The following is a 19,890-nucleotide window of genomic DNA, read 5'->3' as shown; positions in this document are numbered from 1 at the left end:
CTGGCTCCCTGCTCAGCGGGAAGCCTGCTTCTCCCTCTCCCTCTGTGTGTGCACTCTCTCTCTCTCTCTCTCAAATAAATAAATAAATCTTAAAAAAAACTACAATGTCATAAGGAGTACTGATTGGCATGGCAAGGTGTTTGTAACAGAGTGAGCAAAAGCCATCTGTAAAGAACAGGTAAGTATTGTCTCCTATTCATGAATGTGTTCATATCTAATAGCAACCATCCTCCAGGAGCGTGCCATGTGCCAGGCCTGGGCACGGCCTGTGGCGTCTTGTGTGGCTGTTGCGACCATCCCCACATGCTGGCAACTGTTAGTACCACTGTTTTTCAGAAGAGAAAGCAGAGTCTCAGGAAGGTGAGGCGGTGGCATGCAGAGTGGGGATTTGAACCCAAGCCCCTCCTCCTGCAAAGTTGGTGTCTTCAGCCACAGGGCTGGGCGGCCACTCCTCCCCCGAGACTGGAAATGCCCGGATCCTGGTACATACCCAGGGCCCAGATCACCTTATTTTCTTTATCTGTCTGCCTCTATACAGGTGGGTTGATTCAGTAATTAGAAAAAATGACCAAAAAACATGTGCCCTCTTCGTGGCAGCGTTCCTACATTCGGTCCCAAGGACCAGAGCAGGGCATGGGCAGGAAAGTCCACTTTGCCATGCTCTTGGAGGCAAGGGTTTGGGGGTGAGCCACAGTGAGACTTCTTAGAACGTCACCCCTCAATCCTTAGGCTTAGGGGCTTGGCAGTTGGTGAAAACATCCAGCTGGGAGGTGGATGCTCAGGGAAGGGGGTGTTCCAAATGTGCGTTGCAGACGGCACATCCCGGGGCATGTCCCATGGGCCCTGAGGAGGGAGGGTGTGTCTGAGTGAGCCCTCAAAGAAGCATGCAGGTATCCAGCTGCCTCAGTGCTAAATTACCGCATGACTTCCATACCATCTGTCCATAACCGAGTGCCCTCTACCTCAGCCAGCCGGACCCTCCTTGGAGACTTCTGGACCTCTTCCACGGCCCGGAGACCAAAGGGTTCATATCTGGCCCCACGGCTGTGACCCTTCTGGCTGGTGGGCAGCCACGCTGTCGGTTGTTAATTAGTACTCAGCAGCGCACTCGGGTATTCGGCAGTGGGTTCTGCTGAAGGTGGGAGGTGCTCCTAGAAGCTCAGGTGGTATTTGTATAAAAGAAGATGGGGGCAGAGGTATAAAGTCGTTGGCATAAAGATGAAAGCAGGCTGGCACTAAAAGAAAGCAAGTCAGGGGCGCCTGGGTGGCTCAGTCGTTAAGCGTCTGCCTTCGGCTCAGGTCATGATCCCAGGGTCCTGGGATCGAGCCCCGCATCGGGCTCCCTGCTCCGCGGGAGGCCTGCTTCTCCCTCTCCCACTCCCCCTGCTTGTGTTCCCTCTCTCACTGTCTCTCTCTCTCTGTCAAATAAATAAATAAAGTCTTTAAAAAAAAAATAAAAAAAAAAATAAAAGAAAGCAAGTCATATTCCGGTGGTAATGTCATCACAGGGCTGGGGGGCCACGTGGGTGCAGAGCCTGGGTCCCAGGTGCAGCAGAGCCCCTGTGGCCTTGGTTCTCTGGTGCTGGGCTCAAAGGACAGCCACTTTGTCATTGCACACATTTCTGCAGCAGGCTCCCCTGGGTGGTCTTCTGTGCATGGTGATGGTTGGGACCGCGGTTGTCTAGGGTCACCTGGCTGGCGCTCATGCACCTGCTGCCTCGCAGGGAGGACTGGCAGGCTGGGGCTGGCTGAGACGGCGAAGCCCGGCTCTCTCCACGTGGCCATGCCAGTGGAAAAGCCAGACATCCTACAGCAGCTCAGGGCCCCAGGAGCACACAGTGCCTTTCGCCGCCCCTGCCAACTCAAGCCATCACGAGCCAGCCCAGATCGAGGGGCTGCTCCAGAGCACGAGTCCCAGTGGCCAGGATTCCTCGGGGCCATCTTGGAGACCAGCCACCACAGTCCTCTTGTCTTCCAGAAAGGGCATCACTGACCACTGGGATGGGGAAACCATGGGCTGCCTTGCGGCGTGGAACGAGGGTGCTGTGCCCGAGCTGTCACTGTGGGAAGTATGGGAAGAAGTTCTGGCTCTTGGTAAAGGCTGTGAGTTGGGAACTAAACTGACATCATTCATTGACTCACTCATTCAGCCTCACCAGAGAGGAGGGGGCGGGCAACCACTGCTCGGCTGGGCTGAGGCTCATCCCTGGACGTCTCCAGAAAGGGAAGGGAAGGGAAGAGGCTGGGCGGGGTCAGTGCTGGACAGCCTTTGGGGGTCTGGGACAAAGCCTCGAGGGGGCAAGGGTCACCCAGGAGTCAGGGTCCCACACAGAACCAGGGGGCCCTTCCTGGAAGCCGCATCCACAGGTGCCTCCAGCAGTGAATTCCAAATACAGAACAAAGCTGGAAAGAAATGTGTGCTCCATTAATTTTCTCGTGAAGCTGGAGAACGAACTTGTGGATGAAGACGAAAGGGAATGTGTGCGTGCGTGCATGCGCCCCTCGCCAGGTGGGGATGGACAGCGTTGGAACGTGCAGGAGCCTGAGGCCCGCCCTGCCTTCCTGGCAGCACCCAAGGGGCCACCTGGAGAATGAGAAGGGCTGAGGGGTGCTGGCAACCAGAGAAGCACCCGCCAGCCCCCACCCTGGCCCACATACCTGCCCCGGCCCCCCGCCGGGAGTGGAGAACACCTGGGTTGGTGTGCCCTCTGGTGGCAGCTTGAGAAAACAGCAGAGGCTCCTGCAGGCACTAGCACCTTGAAGAAGTGAGAATGCAGGTCCCAGCCCCCGGGCCCCCGCCCCCTGCCGCCTCCTGCTAAAGACAGCTGTAAAACCCCCGACGTACTGACTGATATACGTGCATAGACGCATTTGGAGGGCAGCCAACGCGGGCAGCTGTGGGGCTATCACCCCTGAGCAAAGAGAAACAACAAAGTAACCCCGCATCCACCCTGCGGGGGGCGGGGGGCGGGTAGACAACTGCAAGCACGACCCTGCTGAGCTGAGGGAATAGGGTCTAAAACGTCTGGAACTTGGGGGAAAAGCCTGGAGAGAAGGAGCCCAGCATCCTGAGTGCAAACCCGGGGAGTGGCGGCTAGCCCCTACACCCGCGCCGGGGAAACCGTGAGAACCGGCAGAGAGGAGCAGCTGGGGAGACTAGGAGCTGGAGCGGCGGCAGCAGCATGAAAGCAGGAGAAGCAGACTGCAGATCCAGCCTGCGGACGCAGAGTTGGGGCAGACGGTGCAGACCGTCCTCTGAGAGTGCAGACGCTCCACTCCCAGGAGCACGGACGGGCCACACTCTCAGAAACAAGCCAGCCCTTGCAAAGCCTGGAAGCAAGGCTTAACAGGGCCCGGTGATCTGCTAAAGCACCCGCTTGTACGAATGAAGCCTCACCCTCTTCGGAGCAGATAAGGCCATCCCAGCACCCTGCAAAAACTTATCCACCATGTCCAACATCAAATAAGAAGTACAAGGCATGCTATAAAACAGGACCAGATCGCTGAAAACCAAGAGGAAGAGCAACAGACCCCCGCAGGTGAATCAGTTGCAGGAGCTTCAGATGAGGCTTTAAAATCACCAACAGGCACCTTCTTCATGTCACTCCCCTGCTCAAGATCTACTGTGGCTCCCCGTCACTCCTCAATCGGGCAGTCAATGCCGTCCTGAAGCAGCATCCCAGAGTGGAAAGAAAACAGCTTGAGACTCATCTATTACAGTGTGTAACATATGTTCAGTATGGCAATCAGCTATAAACATTTGGGCCGCTTCTGTTTTTTTCCCCTTTGTTCTTTCGGTCGTTATCGAGAGAACTTCTGTGAGTACCCTTGCTCATGTCTCCTCGTGGCCACGGGCAAGAGAGTCCAGTCCGGTGGTCTCGCCCTCCATGGGGCACTGGATCCCCAGGGCCTGTGAAAAGGCAGACTGTCAGCCCCACCACGAGAGTCTCTGGCGCAGCAGTTCAGGACAGGGACTGAGAATGTCCATACAGAACAAAGCTGGAAAGATGTGTGCTCCATTAATTTTCTCGTGAAGCTGGAGAACGAACTTGTGGATGAAGACGAAAGGGAATGTGTGCGTGCGTGCGTGCGCCCCGTGCTGTTGCGCTGCCACCCAAAGAATCCGCTTTGAGAGCGCCTGTCTAGGGTTGCGTTGTGGGTCACAGAGCACTGCTCTCTATGCCTGTTGTTTCAAAGTGGTTGTCACCCAGTGTAGACTGACACACTTGTTAAACTCAGACTCAGTGCCCCCCACGATCACTGTGCAAACACCTGTCACGGCTCGGTGGGTGGTGGCAGCTACCCCGGGCCGTAAGTGATGTTCATGCAGGCCTGTTGTCTTCGACCGACCCCATGGCCCTGGCCGGATGGGCCCACGTCAGCCGGCACTCCGAACGTGGGGGGTGCGTGCCTGCCTGTCAGTGTCGGAGCGGCTGCTACTGACCGTTGCCTCCAAATGACCCCCGTGGATAAAACAGAAGTTTATGTTTCTCCTACAGAATGGTCACAGCCAGAGTGACCTCACCTGGAGACACAGAACGCCTGGGGTTTGTGGTCGGACTCCCTGGGTGAGGTCCCAACTCTGCCCTTCAGAACTTCTACTTCCTCTGCTGTAAAACAGAGATCGCAGTGGGGCTGCCTCCCGAGGATGTCACGACTACGCCCAGCACACAGCCTGCGTGAGTAGGGAGCTCTGTGAACCAATGACTGTGCGTGCCTGCCACCTCGTGGCCTCCTCCTTCCCTCCGGAGAAGGAGGCAGCAGGTGTGAATAGCCCCGCTCTCTAGAGCAGGGAAACTGAGGCTCACAGGGACACCGCTTATATGCTTACACCTGGGGTCTACAGCTCAAGGCACAGCGGTCCAAGCCCGTGGTATTCAGGTTCACGGAGACTGGGTTCTGACCCATCCCAGCCATTTTCTGTCTTTCTGAATGCGGCCCCCCAACACACACACACTCCAAGTGCTACAGATACTCTGGCTGGCAGTTCAGTGCCCGACCGGGAGCTCGTAGTCGTGCGGCGGGGACAGACAAGGCTCTGGAAGAAGGTCCATCCTGGGTGAGGCCTGAGGATGATCAAAGTTCGGCGAGGAAATGTGGGAGCAGCTTCCCAGGCAGCAGGAATGGTGCGAGCAAAGGCCTGGGGGCAAAGCAAAGTGTGCAGCCAGGTGAAGGCAAGGGAGGGGGCACAGGGCTGGAGACAGGTGAGAGAGCAGGGGCAACACGCCGAGGGTTCAAAGCTTATCTTGGGGCAGGGGGAGCTGCTGGAGGGGCCTCAGGCTGGAGCAGTGAGATTATAGTCAGGTGGCTCTTGGTGTCTGGGGGAGCGTGGGAAGCAGGGGAGGGGCTGGAGCTGTGGCATGACACCCCCCCCCCCACGCGCACGTGAGGAAGGTGGGTGGAGAAAAGGGAGGGTAGCTGGAGATTCCTTTAGGAGGTAGAACCTTGGACAGAGTCTGGCCCTCTCCCTCTCCCACAGAGTGCTCTGCCTTCCTCCCCAGCCCTCGCTCCTTCCCTCCTCCCACCTCCTCTCACTCCTTGCTCCCATTCTGCATTGCCCCCCCACCATGTCTGCCTCTACTTCTTTTCTTTCCTTTTTTTAAATAATAGCTTTGGGGGCACCTGGGTGGCTCAGTTGGTTAGGTGTCTGCCTTCAGCTCAGGTCACGATCCCAGAATCCTGGGATCAAGCCCTAGTCGGGCTCTCTGCTCAGCGGGGAGCCTGCTTCTCCCACTCCCCCTGCTCGTGCTCGCTATCGCTATCTCTGTCTCTCTCTCTCAAATAAGTAAATAAAATCTTTTTTTAAAATGAAAAAATAATAGCTTTGTTAGGGTATAATTCATATGCCATGAAATTCACCCTTTTCTAGTACCCAATTCAGTGGTTTGTAGTATGTGCCTATCACCACTAATTCCAGAACATTTCTCTTACCCCAAAAGAAGCTTTGTTCCCAGTAGCGGCCACTCCCCATTCCACCTCCCCCGGCCCCTGGCGACCACTCTCTACTTTCTGACTTGATGAATTTGCCCCTCCTGGATGTTTCATGGACACGGAATGTATTAGTCAGCTCGGGCTGCCAAAACAAAATACCACAGACTGGGCAGCTTAACAGAAATGTATTTGTCACCGTTCTGGAGGCTGGAAGTCCAAGGACGGGGTACTGGTGTGGTCAGGTTCTGGCGAAAGCCCTCCTCCAGGGAAGCAGGCACCACCTTCTTGTGCCCTCATGTGGCATGGCGGGGGGGGTGGGGGGGGAGAGCAAGAACTCTGTGCTATCTTATCTCTTCTTATAAAGACTTCATTCCTTTATGTGACTAATATTCTATTGAATGGATAGACCATATTTATCTATCATCAGTTGATGAACATGTGGGTTGTTTCCCCTTTGTGGCGATTGTGAATAAATCTGCCCATTTCCGTTGGTGCGCAGGTGTCTGTGTGCATATTTCATTTCTCTTGGGTTAGCTACCCGAGTGTCATTGCTGGGTCGTATGGGAACTCTCTGCATGCCCCCCTTTCTTCCCTTGCTCGTTTGTTCAGATAACACAGGGCAAACGTCTAGGCGTTCATGCAACTTCACAGTCCGCCAGACACTTACATATGTGGCCCAACGGTGGCAGGCTGCCCCAAGGAGGAGCTCTCTTTACTGTTTACTGCAGGCTTTCTGGAGGAGGAAGATGGGCTGAGGGAAGTCCCGCTCTGCCAGCATCTCCTAAAACCCTCATTACACCCAGAACCAGCTACATAATTTGCAGTGTCCAGTGCAAAATGAAAACCTGGGCCCCTTGTTCACAAATGATTAAGAGCCCAGCCCAGGACCTTCCTCTTTAAAATGGAATAGTGCACTCCGTGGGCGGAGCGTGCCACTCTTGATCTCGGGGTTGTGAGCTCAAGCCCCACATCAGGGGTAGAGATTACTTAAAAATAGTATCTTAAAAAAAACACAAAAGTGCTGTTTGATCCCCTGCAGGGTGGCTCCACGTTGAGGGGCTGTGCGCAGCTGGGAAGCTGCCCAAGTGCTCGCAATACCACGTGATGTCCTTTCGCTCACAGAAAGCTGATCACGTTCAGTAAGACGCAGAGCTGTTTATTCCCACGGAAATAGTGAAATTTGTCTCTGATATTGAATCTTAGTATCTACAATATGATTGATTTTTTTGTTGATCTGATTATTTTTAAGAAAGCGGGAATGGTTAAAAATCTGAAGCTTTGATATTTACACTCAATACTCAAAAATGATTGATTTTGTGTTGAGTTGACTATACTCAACAGAGCGTAAGCGATTTAGTCCGACGGAAATAGCTGAACGCGTCCAGGCTTTGAGGTTTAAACTCAGTATCCGAAAAGCGAGTAACTCTGCGTTAGGTGCCTACGCTCAACGGGGCGGGAGCCGTCGGGCCCGCGGGAGGAGGTAGGATTTCCGGCTCCGGGGGCGGAACCACCTGCGCGGCTCGGCCCGCCCCCCCGCAGGCGTGGTCAGGCGGCCGGCGGCGCGCGGGCTCGGAGACACGCCCCGGGGCGGGGCCTCTGGCGGCGCCTGCGCCGTGGCGGGCTCGGGCGGGCGCGCGCCGCGGGGGCGGGGCCGCGCGGAGGCGGCCGCGCGGAGGCCGGAAGGAAGCGGGCGGAGGGCGGGGCGAGCGAGGGAAGCCCGCCGGCCCGCAGGACGACCGTCGCGGCCTGATGACGTCGCACAATGGCCGGCCCCCGCGGGTAGTGGAGCCCGTTTGTTCCGCCCGCGTCGCGCCTCAAGCCGGAGCCTGTGAGGAGCGGAAGGGCCGAGGGACGTCTTCCCCGCGCCGCCCCGACGCCAGCGGAGCCGTGGCCCCCTCCCCGCCCTCGCGCTGAGGTAGGTGGCGGCGGCGGCGGCGGGGAGGCCGGGCCCGCTGGGAGGAGGCCGAGGCGGCCGGGCGGGGAGCGTGGCGGCGGCGCGGAGCCGAGGCCCGGGAGCCCCGGCGCCGCCGCCTCCGGGGAGCGCTCCGGGCTGTGTCCCCGGCCGAGCGTGGCTCTCGGGCCCTGGGAAGGGGTCGCGGGAACAGGCGCGATCCCGCGTTTGGTCCGCGGCTTGCCGGCCCGGGGAGCCCTGGAACCTGCTTGGAGCTCGGACTCCCCGCGGCTGCCTCTGCGCCCCGCGCTGGAGTCCATTCTCCCGAAGCTGTCATTTCTCTTCCGGGACATTCGCGTGGCACATGTTTGCCGCCCACAGCGGGGGTGGGGGGAGGCAGGCAGGTTCGCCCTCCGGCGGAGACCAGCCCGGACTGGGGATGGGCTCTTCGGAACTTTGAGCTCTCTAGACCTCCCGGAACTTGCTCCCTCAGCTTCAGTGTGCACAGGTTGGGTGTGTTGGCCGTGCCCCAATTCGAGCTCCACTCTTAGGCATAAACTTCCTTGCTCCTGTAGGATCCCGAAGGATGCCGAGTCCTTTGGATAAACTAACTGTAGCTATCATGCTGGGGCAGCCTAAGACTTCACTTCCAGCCTTGCTCCTGCTAGAAGTTAAGTTTTCTCGAATACTTTATGACAGCGCACTTGCCGTGTAGAGTGGTTGATCATTTTACGAGAGCTCTGTTCAGCAAGCTCTTTTGCAAGAGTAGGTCAGTGTTCGAGCCGTTTGGGGAAAATGGAAGAAGAGAGTGTTTGGCATCTCTAGTACTTCCTGGGGGCAGAGCAGTGTCTCATCATTTCTTCTCTCCTCTTGCTGGTGGAGTGGGGTTGGAGTCTTTGCCTGAGGATTTTACTAGTCTGAGCACATGTGTGTCCCAAAGGCTGGAACTCCTCTCTGGTTTTGGGTGGGGAATTCCCAGATGGTGTAAGGAAGCTTTGTGGAATCATTCCAGAGAGCCAACAGGTAAGCTGTGACCTTGCTCATGTATAAGAAGGTTTTTTACTTTTTCACAGCTACACATCATCTCAAGGTGAGTGCTGCTTTCCTGAGGAGTTTCGGTGGTCAAGTTTCGTCAGTTTGGGGGTACTGTCTGTCATCTACTTTGACGTCCTTCCTTTAGATGTTGTAAATCTGTGAAGTTATGAATCAGAATTTTTAACCAGGTGTACCAGAACTTGAGCATTCAAAGAGGGATTGCTCTATTAAAAATTGCTATCTTAAAAGGTTATGCTTGTATTTCATTGCCGCTCCTTTGCCAGAACCGCCTTATAACTTCTGTTTGGGCAGTGAATATATGTCATATGAGAAAATTGGTCTCATTCAGTAGTCGTACCCTATGTTTAACCACAAATCATCTTACCTGGCTTGGTAGCTCACCTCATGTACCAGACCAGGCTCTGAATGGTCTCCTGTGACCTCTCAAAGTGACTTACCTTGAGGGGAGGAATACCTGCTGCTACTAGAGCACCAGGAAAGAACTTGCGTGTTCTAAAGGTCACTCAAACAGAGAAGTTCCCAAAATGCTCTGCACTTTAGTATTGCCATTGGAATCAGTGTGCAGCCTTCCAGCGTGGCTGCTGGGAGGTGAGGCAGCCCCCTGCAGGTCTGAACTCTGGTGTAGTCTTCTAAAAACGGGGCCCTTATTTCCAGTTTCTTCCTGGTATGCAACAGGTAGTTTCTCAAGTAACAAGATTTTGTCATTTATTCAACAAGCATTTATCGAGCATCGTCTGCCAAAGGCAGTGTGCAGTGGAAACACAGTGATGGGACACTTGTCATTCAGTTCTCTGGGCAAGTTCACCATCTTGTGGGTCAAAGAACCGAAGAGGTGGTTCTAAACTTCGCCAAGAATCCTCAATTACAAGGTGATTGTGTGAGAAGAACAACTGAGTAAAAACCCTGAACTGGGAGTTGGTGAAGATGTGACAAGAGGACCCTCCATGGCATTGTCTGCATTTGATAGGCTGCGTGTTCTTCCTAGCACCTCACCTAAAGTGTGCACCCAGGTGGTTGCCAGATTGAATTCATCTCAAAACAGGACGTAGATGCCCAGTGAGACCATGAACCTGCCCAGCCCAGGGCCTGGAACACAAACCATCTTCTGACCCCCAGTGACACTTCTCTTCTATGCAGCAAGGTGTGGCTCAGGTTGTTTCTAATAGGTAGATTCTTTGGCACATTTTTCTCTCCATGGTGCTCACCTGTGTGCAGCGTCATACTGTTAAATCCCAAGGGGTTCCATAGGTAAAGAAAAGATGTGACTCCTCAGGAAATTGTCAGGGCCTCCTAAGGGTGATTGTGTGTCCCAGTGTGCCTAGGACAGCTTCTCTTCATGCCTGTTGTAATTATTTTTTTGTTGTTGTTTTGTTTTGTTTTTTTAAGATTTTATTTATTTGTCAGAGAGAGAGGGAGAGAACACAAGCAGGGGGAGCGGCAGGCGGAGGGAGAAGTAGGCTCCCCGCTGAGCAAGGAGTCTGATGTGGGACTCCATCCCAGGACCCTGGGGTCATGATCTGAGCTGAAGGCAGATGCTTAACCGACTGAGCCACCCAGGTGTCCCACCTGTTGGAATTGTTAATAGTGCCCCCTTTTCAGTCTCAGACATGACCCAGTTTAGACAAATTACATGGGACACTGCTGTTTGCTGACCTTGGGAAACACAGAGGTGAGTCTGAACCCTTTTATTCAGGTACTTCATGGAGGGGAGGGGTCTGCCAACAGACTTTGCAGACAAATAGTTGTGGACAGCGTGGTAAGTGTGGATATGTACTAGAATAACATATACTAAGCACAAGTGTTCTCAATTTGAGAGCGGTGGGTAAGCCTCGGGATTTTGAACTCCCTAAAGTGGAAGATAAATTGCATACATTCAGGTTTTTCTAGGGAGATGAGCCATCCCATCCCCTTCATCAAGATTCTCAAATCAATCCCTGCTCCCCTAAGGCTAAGCACCACTCCCCTATAGCACTAGGCCGCCCTCCTAGTAGCAGGTGCGCCCAGGACCTTTCGCCCTGCCACCTTCTGGTCATCTCTGAAAACTGCCTTTGAGAGTCAGGAAGTTAGCTATCTTGGTGTCCTTGGAATGTTGAAGTGATGTCCAAAATTTAAACTGTGGGGGGGTGTACTCAGTTAGTACTTCTTAAAATTACTTTCCCTGCCATGATACACCAGCCTCTCGGGATCGTGATTTCAGTCAGCATTTCCCGTGGCGTCAGTATAAGGGTGTGCATCTTTGGGGTTATTCTTGGATTCCTGTTTAGTTTACATGCATAAGAGTCAAACTTTAGGCAAGCTTAAAATAAATGACTGGTGTCACAAGTTGGACCTCCATATGTTGATAACTGTTTTAACTAATAGACTATGTAAATGGTATGTTAACTTTTCTGTGTACGTGAGAATGTTTTTGTTTCTAGAGGGCCTAAGATAGAAGTGTAAATGGGTCGGCACAAAACTTTAGAAGAGAGAAAAGAAAAACAGGCAAAATCTACTGGTTCAGTAGAAGTCCCCAGGATGTGTGGGTTCTGTTCCAAAAAAGAGTTTATAAAATTACTTTGGAACTCAGGTCCCGTTTTCCTGTAGGAACAGTGGCAAGAAGAGGGGGTGGGCTCCTCTGCAGGTTTTGCCCCAGCTCATTTCATGCATAGCGCCGGGCTCTGTAATTGACGACATGCCCTGGAAGCAGCTCTGATTCGCAGTCCCAGGATGCCCGCTCCGTGGCCATGTGGCCTAGGGCCCCTTATCTGTGACAGGGAACGTGGCTTATTTGGAAGGCTGACGTGAAGGATTGGTCAGGCACCTGACACAGAGGGGCCATCTCTTAGCAGATGGTGGTGGCTGCCAGCTTTATTGCAGACATCCTTGCAGTGATAGAGTCTCCCATGGGGTAGAGAGCTGTTTGTCAAATGAAACCGTGAATGAATTAATCAAGTGCACCCAGAGACTGGAAATGCGTCTGACAGGGGTTGGTTATAGGAGTCTGGTTCTTAGAAGTTGAGGATTACCTTGACTCGTCCTCTCGCTAATTCAGTTTAAGTTCAAATATGTGGAACCTGTGCCTGGCCTGTTATCAGGCTTATCTAATTGTTGCAACAGCCTTGTGAAGTGGATACTGTTGTCCCCGTGTTTCAGGTGAAGAGACAGACTGAGGTGTGGCAAGTGTACGTAGTTGGCCCAGGGTCCTGAAGCGAGGAAGCGGCGGGGCTGGGCTTCAGCTCTAACGCAGAGCCCACACTGTTGCACTGTCTCTGTGCCCCATAAAACTGCACCACACCAAGGGGTAAACTGCCCACTGGCCTGGCCCGCTTTTTGCATTGGTTCAGGTATTTGAAGTTAGGTACTCTTTTTCTTCCATTTCTTACGCTAGGATTTGATTTCAGTTTCCCAGAATATAAAAAGCAGTTTGGATCTAATCATAACAGTGAAACCGAAGTGCAAACCTGTTTGCATCTGGGCCCCAAAAAGGGCTTTTACCAGGCTATGAGAGTTTGTGGCTGTGAGCAGGGTAGGATGTTGGGAGGCCAGTAGCAGACTTGGGTCTTTTCTGCAGCTTATCAGTTGCAGATTTTTAACCTAGTTTGACATATAATTTTAGATAACATTTGATTGATTTAAGTAAGAAGTCATTTTGTTTCCAGGGTTGCCATTGGATTATAAAATGTGAGAATCAGAATTTGTTGGGGGGGGTGCCTGGGTGGCTCAGTCAGTTGAGCATCAGACTCTTGGTTTCAGCTCAGGTCATGATCTCAGGGTCTTGAGATAGAGCCCCGTATCAGGCTCCACATGGGAGCCTGCTTAAGATTCTCTTCCTCTCTCTGCCCCTCCCCCCTTAAAAAAAAAGAAGAATTTGTCGGGTTTCAAGTAGGATGTCTGAGGCTCAGTAACCAGCTCCATGTGACTGGCTGCCCACAGCATACAGGTCTAGATTCAGCAGCTGGGGAGATGAAAGTCACTGCCCTCCTGTGAAGAAGATTTCTTAAATACAGTGTGATAAAAACTAAGCAAAGATGGGCATAGGACTCATGCACAAAGGAAAATCTTACTATTCAGTAAGGAAGGGGAAGGGGCCCTGAGTGGCTGCTTAACCCCCCTCCTTTCAGGCCCTGTCTGCGACAGCTGAGAGCAAAAAGCCCTTACCTTGCGGGCACCTTGCTTATCTTGACTGTGGGTGGTACGTATGCTGTGCACAGGGACAGGCTCTGCCCTGTGGGGCGTAGGGCTCTACTCGATTTTCAACAGAGTCCATTGTTTGTGGACTTTTTTTTTTATTTGAGAGAGAGAGAGCACGCATGGGTGGGGGTGGGGTGGGGGGCGACAGATGGAGAGGGAGAATCTTAGGCAGACTCCGTGCTGAGTGCAGAGCTTGAGCCCGATGCCAGGCTCGATCTCACAACCCTGAGATCACGACCTGAGCCGAAACCAAGAGTTGGATGCTTAACTGCCTGAGCCACTCAGGCGCCCCCTGAGGACTGACTTTTTAAAAATTCTCCCAATAGTCCTACCTCTGGATAGTGCAGTTAGGAAGACCTGAAAAGTGAATCATTTTCAAAACTGTGGCTGTGAGTGGATTGATTGGTTTGTAGATTTCTTTTGCTGACCATTTAGTTGATTTATAAAGTGGTGAATTTTAAGTGATTTGTCTTAATGTGTACTCAATTATAATAATTTCCATTAACTGCAAAAAAAAAAGTATGTTTAATTGTAGGTTAAGATACCATCTCTTGGTATGTGCATCTTTAAACACAGGTTCTCCTTTCAAAAGTATAAACCTGAAAGATACATGTTTAGTTTTTAGTTCTATAAATGCATAAAATAATTCTTTATATTTAAAGTATGTAATTATGTGTGTGTGTTTCCAGATCTTGCTGAGATACCAAGCTGCATAATTGTGACATACAAAATTTTAAATTAAAATTTTGAAGAATCAAGTAAACACTGAGCATTGCACTGTTCCTCTTATTTCAAACTAGTTCAGCAGTGACTTGCTCCAGGCTGCATTGGTGGATGCTCTTTGGTGTTGGTCTAGTGCACATACACTCCTGTCCCACTCTATGCAATTTACATTTAAAACTAAGGGAACAATGTCCTGTCATTGGGCAGGGAGGTGGGAAAACGAAAAAATGTCCACTTTATGATTATCTCTAGCTTAGTAAAAATAGGGAAAAAAATCCTCTAAAATGACGGTCTTTTTACATAGGAAACCACTCAGATACATAAAATTTTCTGCCAGAGGTCTTTTCCATGACATACTGTGTTAGAATGACGGTTCTCCACTGTTCTGTGAGATAATTACAGCATGCATGGATGAACGCCGCTTTCTGAGCGTCTGCTGGTGGCCCCGACATACAGATCTGTGAGAAGGCCCAAAGTCTGCATTTTCAAAGATCATCCCGAGTGATTCTGATGGGGCAGTCGCGGCCACGCTTGGAGAAGTGCATTCAGGAACAGGACAAAGCCCATGACCTGGGGACAAGGCCGGCCAGGGTTTCTGCTCCAGACCCTTGAGGGCAGCTCCAGGAAAAATAGCAGCGTGCCTTTAATTTGGTTGCCTCATTCCATAATGCAACTTTTCTGGAATTTTAAAAATAATTTAAGAATCCAGAAAGCTGTCCCTTGCAATGTGTATCGTATTGCTCACTTTCTGTTTACCTGCCGGGTTGTGCTTGTGCCAAGAAGGAGTATTCCCGGTCTCTGCCAGAGAGCTGCAGATGTGAGGCACTTAGACACAGCTTAGGGACTACGTGCAGCCTGTGGAGGTACTGTGTGCAGGGCCAGCCAGCGTCCTTCCTGCTGGAACAGCCGGCAGCAGTGGTCTGTGGAGTGGGGTCTGGGGTTTGGAGGAGCTGTGTGGGGCCAAGAGAGGTGCAGGTCCTGGTCCCTCCTGCAGGTCGGGAATGAGAATGGGGCCAAGAAAACCAGGCCAAGATTGACTTTCTGTTTTGCTAACTGCTGTGCATCTGTGTTCTCTTTCTTTTGCAGAACTGTAGGTACCGATGGATGTGGCCGAGAGCCCTGAACGGGACCCTCGCTCTCCAGAGGACGAAGAAGAGGAGCAGCAGGGGCTCTCGGACGATGACATTCTGAGGGAGAGTGGGTCTGATCAGGATTTAGACGGAGCTGGGGGGAGGGCTTCTGATTTGGAGGATGAAGACAATGCCGCCCCGGGACTGAGCCAGGAGGAGGAGGAGAGTCACTCTGACGAGGAGGACCAGGACCAGGAGTCCGAGGCTCAGGATCTGAGCAGGGGCCCCACGAGCCCCCCGCATGTGGAGGAGGGGGACGGAGGGGAGGAAGAGCACACAAGCGACCTGAGGGACGAAGCCTCGTCAGTCACCAGGGACCTGGATGAGCATGAGTTAGACTATGATGAGGAGGTCCCTGAGGAGCCGGCCCCCGCTGGGCAGGAGGACGAGGCTGAGAAGGCTGGCGCCGAGGATGATGAGGAGAAGGGAGAAGGAGCTCCTGGGGACGAGGGGGCTACAGGCGTTCACAGTGTGGAAGACAAGGAGCCCCTGGAGACCGCCAAGGAGAAAAACAAGGAGGATGATGATGGGGAGCTCGACGATGGGGAGCTGGACGTGAGTGCCTGGGCTGCCAGGGCTGGTGGGGGGATGGGGGGGGTAATGAGTCAAGGAGACAGGACACATGAGGGCTGGGAAGTCAGGACTGTTCTGGGAGCAGTCACTATGGTAATTAGGGAGTGCCAGAAACCAAGAAGGAGGAATAGGCTAGATTCAGAAAACTTGGTTCTACCACTTGGTAGCTGGCAGAAGTTTGTGGACCCTCCCCTGTCTGCTGCTTCTGGGTGGAGTGTATTAAAATGTTTAACCCCGATTTTGTTTACTTGAGCTCTAGGTTTGTGTAACAATTAAAAAGATCATTTTTCCCTTTCTTTTTGCAATCTTTAAATACTACTTGAGGTCACATTCTACTAAAACCATCGTGGATTTTCAGTTCCTGTTAAGTTCTTGAGACTGATGAGCTCCAGAAGCTTCCTTTGAGTTTTGTCTGTTTTTCCAAGTTATCTTTGTCCCTGAGCCCGTCCTCTGGCAAGGGTGCTGGCTGGGCCAAGCATCTTTGGAGGTGTCCCTGAAAAGACCCTTAGGAATGGATCATAGGGGGTTGTGCCTCCAAACACCTCAGCCTTTGATCAAGCCATCCCACTTTGTTATAATTTATTTAAATACTCTGACTTTCAGGTTACAGAGAAGGTAACGCTAACATATCCTCTCAGACACGGGTAGGTTGGGTTTTTATGATGCATAACCCTGTTGAAAGGACTTTAATCATGATCTGTGTTTCTTTTTCTTTTCTTTTTTTTTAAAGATTTTATTTATTTATTTGAGAGAGAGAGAGATAGCGAGAGCAGGAACAGAAGCGGGGGGAGTGGGGGAGGGAGAAGCAGGCTTCCCGCCGAGCAGGGAGCCCGATGCGGGGCTCAATCCCAGGACCCTGGGACCATGACCTGAGCCGAAGGCAGACGCTTAACGACTGAGCCACCCAGCTGCCCATGATCTGTGTTTCTTTTAAGTTTTTATTTTAATTCTAGGACATACTAGTTTCGGGCGTACAATGTAGTGATTCAACACTTCCATACATCATCTGGTGCTCCTCAAGACAAGTACATCCCTTCATCCCCATCCCCTGTTTCCCCCAGCCCCCCATCAGGGTGTTCTCTATAGTTACGAGTCTGTTTCTTGGTGTGTCTCTCTCTCTTTCTCCCTTTGCTCATTTGTTTTGTTTCCTAAATTCCACCTATGAGTGAGATCATGTGGTATGTGTCTTTTTCTGACTGATTTATTTCACTTAGCATTATACTCTCTAGCTCCATCCATGTTGTTGCAAATGGCAAGATTTCATTCTTTTTTATGGATGAGTAGTCCATGGTGTGCCTACACCGCATCTTCATTATCCATCATTTATTGATGTACACTTGGGCTGTTTCCGTATCTTGCCTATTATAAATGTTGCAGTAAATGTAAGGGTGCATGTATTCCTTTGAATTAGTATTTTGTATTTTGGGGGTTAATGCCCAGTAGTGCATTTGCTGGGTCATAGGTTAGTTCTGTTTTTAACCTTTTGAGGACCCTCCATACTGTTTTCCAAAGTGGCTGCACCAGCTTGCACTCCCACCAACAGTGTAGGAGGGTTCCCCTTTCTCTGCATCCTCACCAACATCTGTCGTTTCCTGACTTGCTAATTTTAGCCATTCTGACAGGTGTGATGTGGTGTCTCATTCTGGATTTGATTTGCATTTCCCTGATGGTGAGTGATATTGAGCATCTTTTCATGTGTCCGTTGGGTATTTGTAGGTCTTCTTTGGAGAAATGTCTGTTCATGTCTTCTGCCCATTTTTTAATTGGATTATTTGTTTTTTTGTTACTGAGTTTTATAATTTCTTTATATGTTTTAGATACTAACCCTTTATGGGATATGTCATTGGCAGATATCTTCTCCCATTCCATAGGTTGCCTCTTAGTTTTGTCATGCAAAAGCTTTTTATCTTGATAAAGTCCCAGTAGTTCATTTTTGCTCGTTTCCCTTGCCTCTGGAGACATATATAGAAAAATGTTGCTACAGCTGATGCTAGAAAAAGTACTGCGTGTGCTCTTCTTTAGGATTTTTATTGGTTCAGGTCTCACATTTAGGTCTTTAATCCATTTTGAGTTTGTTTTTTGTATATAGTGTAAGACAGTGTTCAAGTTTCATTCTTTTGCATGTTGCTGTCCAGTTTTCCCAACACCATTTGTTGAAGAGACTTTTCCCCATTGCATATTCTTACCTCTTTAGGAATCATGATTTTTAAAAATATTTATTTATGTATTAGAGAGAGAGAGAGAGAGAGAGTGCTTGCTTGTAGTGGGGGCAGGGGAGAGACAGTCCTAAGTAGACTCCCCACTGAGCACGGAACCCTACGTGGGGCTTGATCTCGAAACCAAGAGTCAACCAACTGTGCCACCCAGGCACTCCTTTTGTAATCATGATCTTTAAAAAATTGAGTTTTGGGGGTGGGGGGGAGCCCGAAGTTCTGCTGAGTAATACTTTTACTCAAAGGAGTTGAGAGAGGGAGAGAGCACATTGAAATAATCACGGGTTTTTAAAGTACCCCAGGGAAGGAGATGCTGCCTGTCCAGGAGTCATGGCAGTGAAAGGTGTGTGGAATAGGTTCACAAATGTTTTGGGTTGGAGGAGGAAAAAGGTTGCTAGTGAAGTACTTAGCCATTGGTTCATGGTAAGCACCACACTTCCTAGTTGGCTGCTGGTACATATGTGCTCAGTCCATTTCAAACCGTGGTGGTGGGGTATGACTATGCCTGGTAAATTTATAGGGTTTTAAACATTGCTTATCTAACTTTGGTTCAAAAGAACAGAACTTTGGTGGGGGGGGGCGGGTATGTGGTTACAAGCTTAGAATTTTAGATTTTTTATCTTTCACAACTAAGTTAATCTTTGCTTGCTATTTTATTTGAAAGGGTATTGTCGGGCCATGATTATGCAGGTGTCCTTAGGTTTTCCAGCTATGCTTCCCTTCGTTTTGGGAAATGTACCTCTACCACAGGGTTACCAAAGGGAAGAGATGCTATGAAACTCAAGTTCATCAGTTTGGGTGAAATTTTAGGCAAAAGATGAAGTTGTTGGTTGAGATTGCCTGTGAATATGGTTTCTCAATGTCATAGAGGGAAAAGCATGGCTTTGTTGTGTCCCAAGAAAATGAGGAGGGGGCTCCGATTACCAGGACGCTATGGCCCTAGGGTCCTTGGCGGCCTGTTTCCCATTCAGAGAGGATCAGTTGTGAGTTCTTGCTTCAACTGTTGAATAAGTCTTAGGGGGGAAATTCAGCTCCTTTCCTACCTTTCCATGGTCATATAGGGTCAGGTGTCTCCCTAGAGGTCCTGGAGAACCCTGCTGTCCTCACACCAGTGGGCTTGCCACTACTTAGATGTAGTCGTGTGGGACCTTGGGTTGAACTGAGCCAGCCCTGGAAAATGCCCGTTGTCTAGAAATTGGCTGGTTCCCTAGAAAAAGCATGTGGAATAAAAATCTAGTTTGTCTTTCTTGTCCCCTCAGATCCTACCATTGGTTGGCTGGCTGGCTGGCTGGCTGGCTTTGCTGTCCATCACACCTTCTTGTGAGGGGCCCCCAGCCTAGTTGGAAACAGTGCTGCTGAGGAGACCTGAGTGCAGCTTCATTCATCCATGCAGAACCAGTCTCCCCACGCCACAGATGGTGCCTCTTGGTCACAGCCCCTCTGGGCCCTGTGGCGTGCCAGGGTCATTGTACTGTTACCAGAGTGACCGGGCAGAGCAGGACCTGTTACCCCCCTTGGAGACAGGCAGACCTCAACAAGGGGAGGGCGGGGCGCTGTGGATGTGACTCGGACCCTCACAGGAGCACGGCTGCCCTCCAGGAGCTTCTCTGCCGATTTCTGCTCTGGGCCCTGCCGGCTGCACTCCCAGCTGCCTCCCAGCCCCTGGCTGTCAGAGGTCTGCGCTTGTGTCTGGGAACAGCCTGCTCTCGCCAGTCCTTTGGCTTGATCCCCTTTAGTGAATCCCTGCAAAGTAGCCTCTGGCCTCATGGAAAGTATACATCCCAGAGGGCTTTTTGGCTTTCAAGCCCGCTCATCAAAAGTGTACCTGGATGCGTTATGAGGAGGAAATGTGCAGTTTGGCTTACATCTCAAAAATATGCATTCACTGATGTCCCTGAGAGTTCCTGTGCCCAGCAGGCTCCCTGGGACCCAGAGCACCCCCCTCCACCCCCCTGTTTCCTGCCTCCTCTCTGCAGCTTCCCGGCCCTGAATTGCCCGACAACTGAGTGAAGAGTCTAAAAAGCCAAGTGTTTTCTCCTCTGTCATGAGACATTGTCCTGCCTTTTTTCTCACTTTTAGATTTTGGGTCACTGGGACAGGTGACCTGATATGCGGTGGGGTCACACCCACCCTCCCCAACTTTTCTGCCCTCTTGGTAGTTTTCCGATGGTGACATCAATTTGGGCAGTAAACCCTTAAAATT

General features: G+C 51.3%; 1 protein-coding gene across 6 annotated transcripts in view; it reads left to right on the top strand.

The window, feature by feature from the left end:
- Positions 1-7,657: 7,657 nt before the first annotated feature.
- The window catches only part of ZC3H18 (zinc finger CCCH-type containing 18), a 60,552-nt gene continuing 48,319 nt past the window's right edge, over positions 7,658-19,890 (top strand). For 3 of the 6 annotated variants that reach the window (XM_064581190.1, XM_064581189.1, XM_045890594.3), the window contains exons 1-2: positions 7,658-7,846; positions 14,858-15,456. In XM_064581190.1, the coding sequence (XP_064437260.1) occupies positions 14,872-15,456 (585 nt within the window). In that variant the 5' untranslated portion in view covers positions 7,658-7,846; positions 14,858-14,871. Of the gene's footprint in view, positions 7,847-9,607; positions 10,020-10,296; positions 10,548-14,857; positions 15,457-19,890 lie in introns of those variants that run through there. The other 3 variants (XM_045890596.3, XM_045890595.3, XM_064581188.1) reach the window with 3 other exon arrangements.

The sequence above is a fragment of the Mirounga angustirostris genome, unplaced genomic scaffold (assembly GCF_029215605.1).
Source record: "Mirounga angustirostris isolate CCGP_5_RB_7025 unplaced genomic scaffold, mMirAng1.0.hap1 SCAF_16, whole genome shotgun sequence".
NCBI classification, from domain to species: Eukaryota; Metazoa; Chordata; class Mammalia; order Carnivora; family Phocidae; genus Mirounga; species Mirounga angustirostris.
This window is presented reverse-complemented; position numbering and strand designations above follow the sequence as displayed.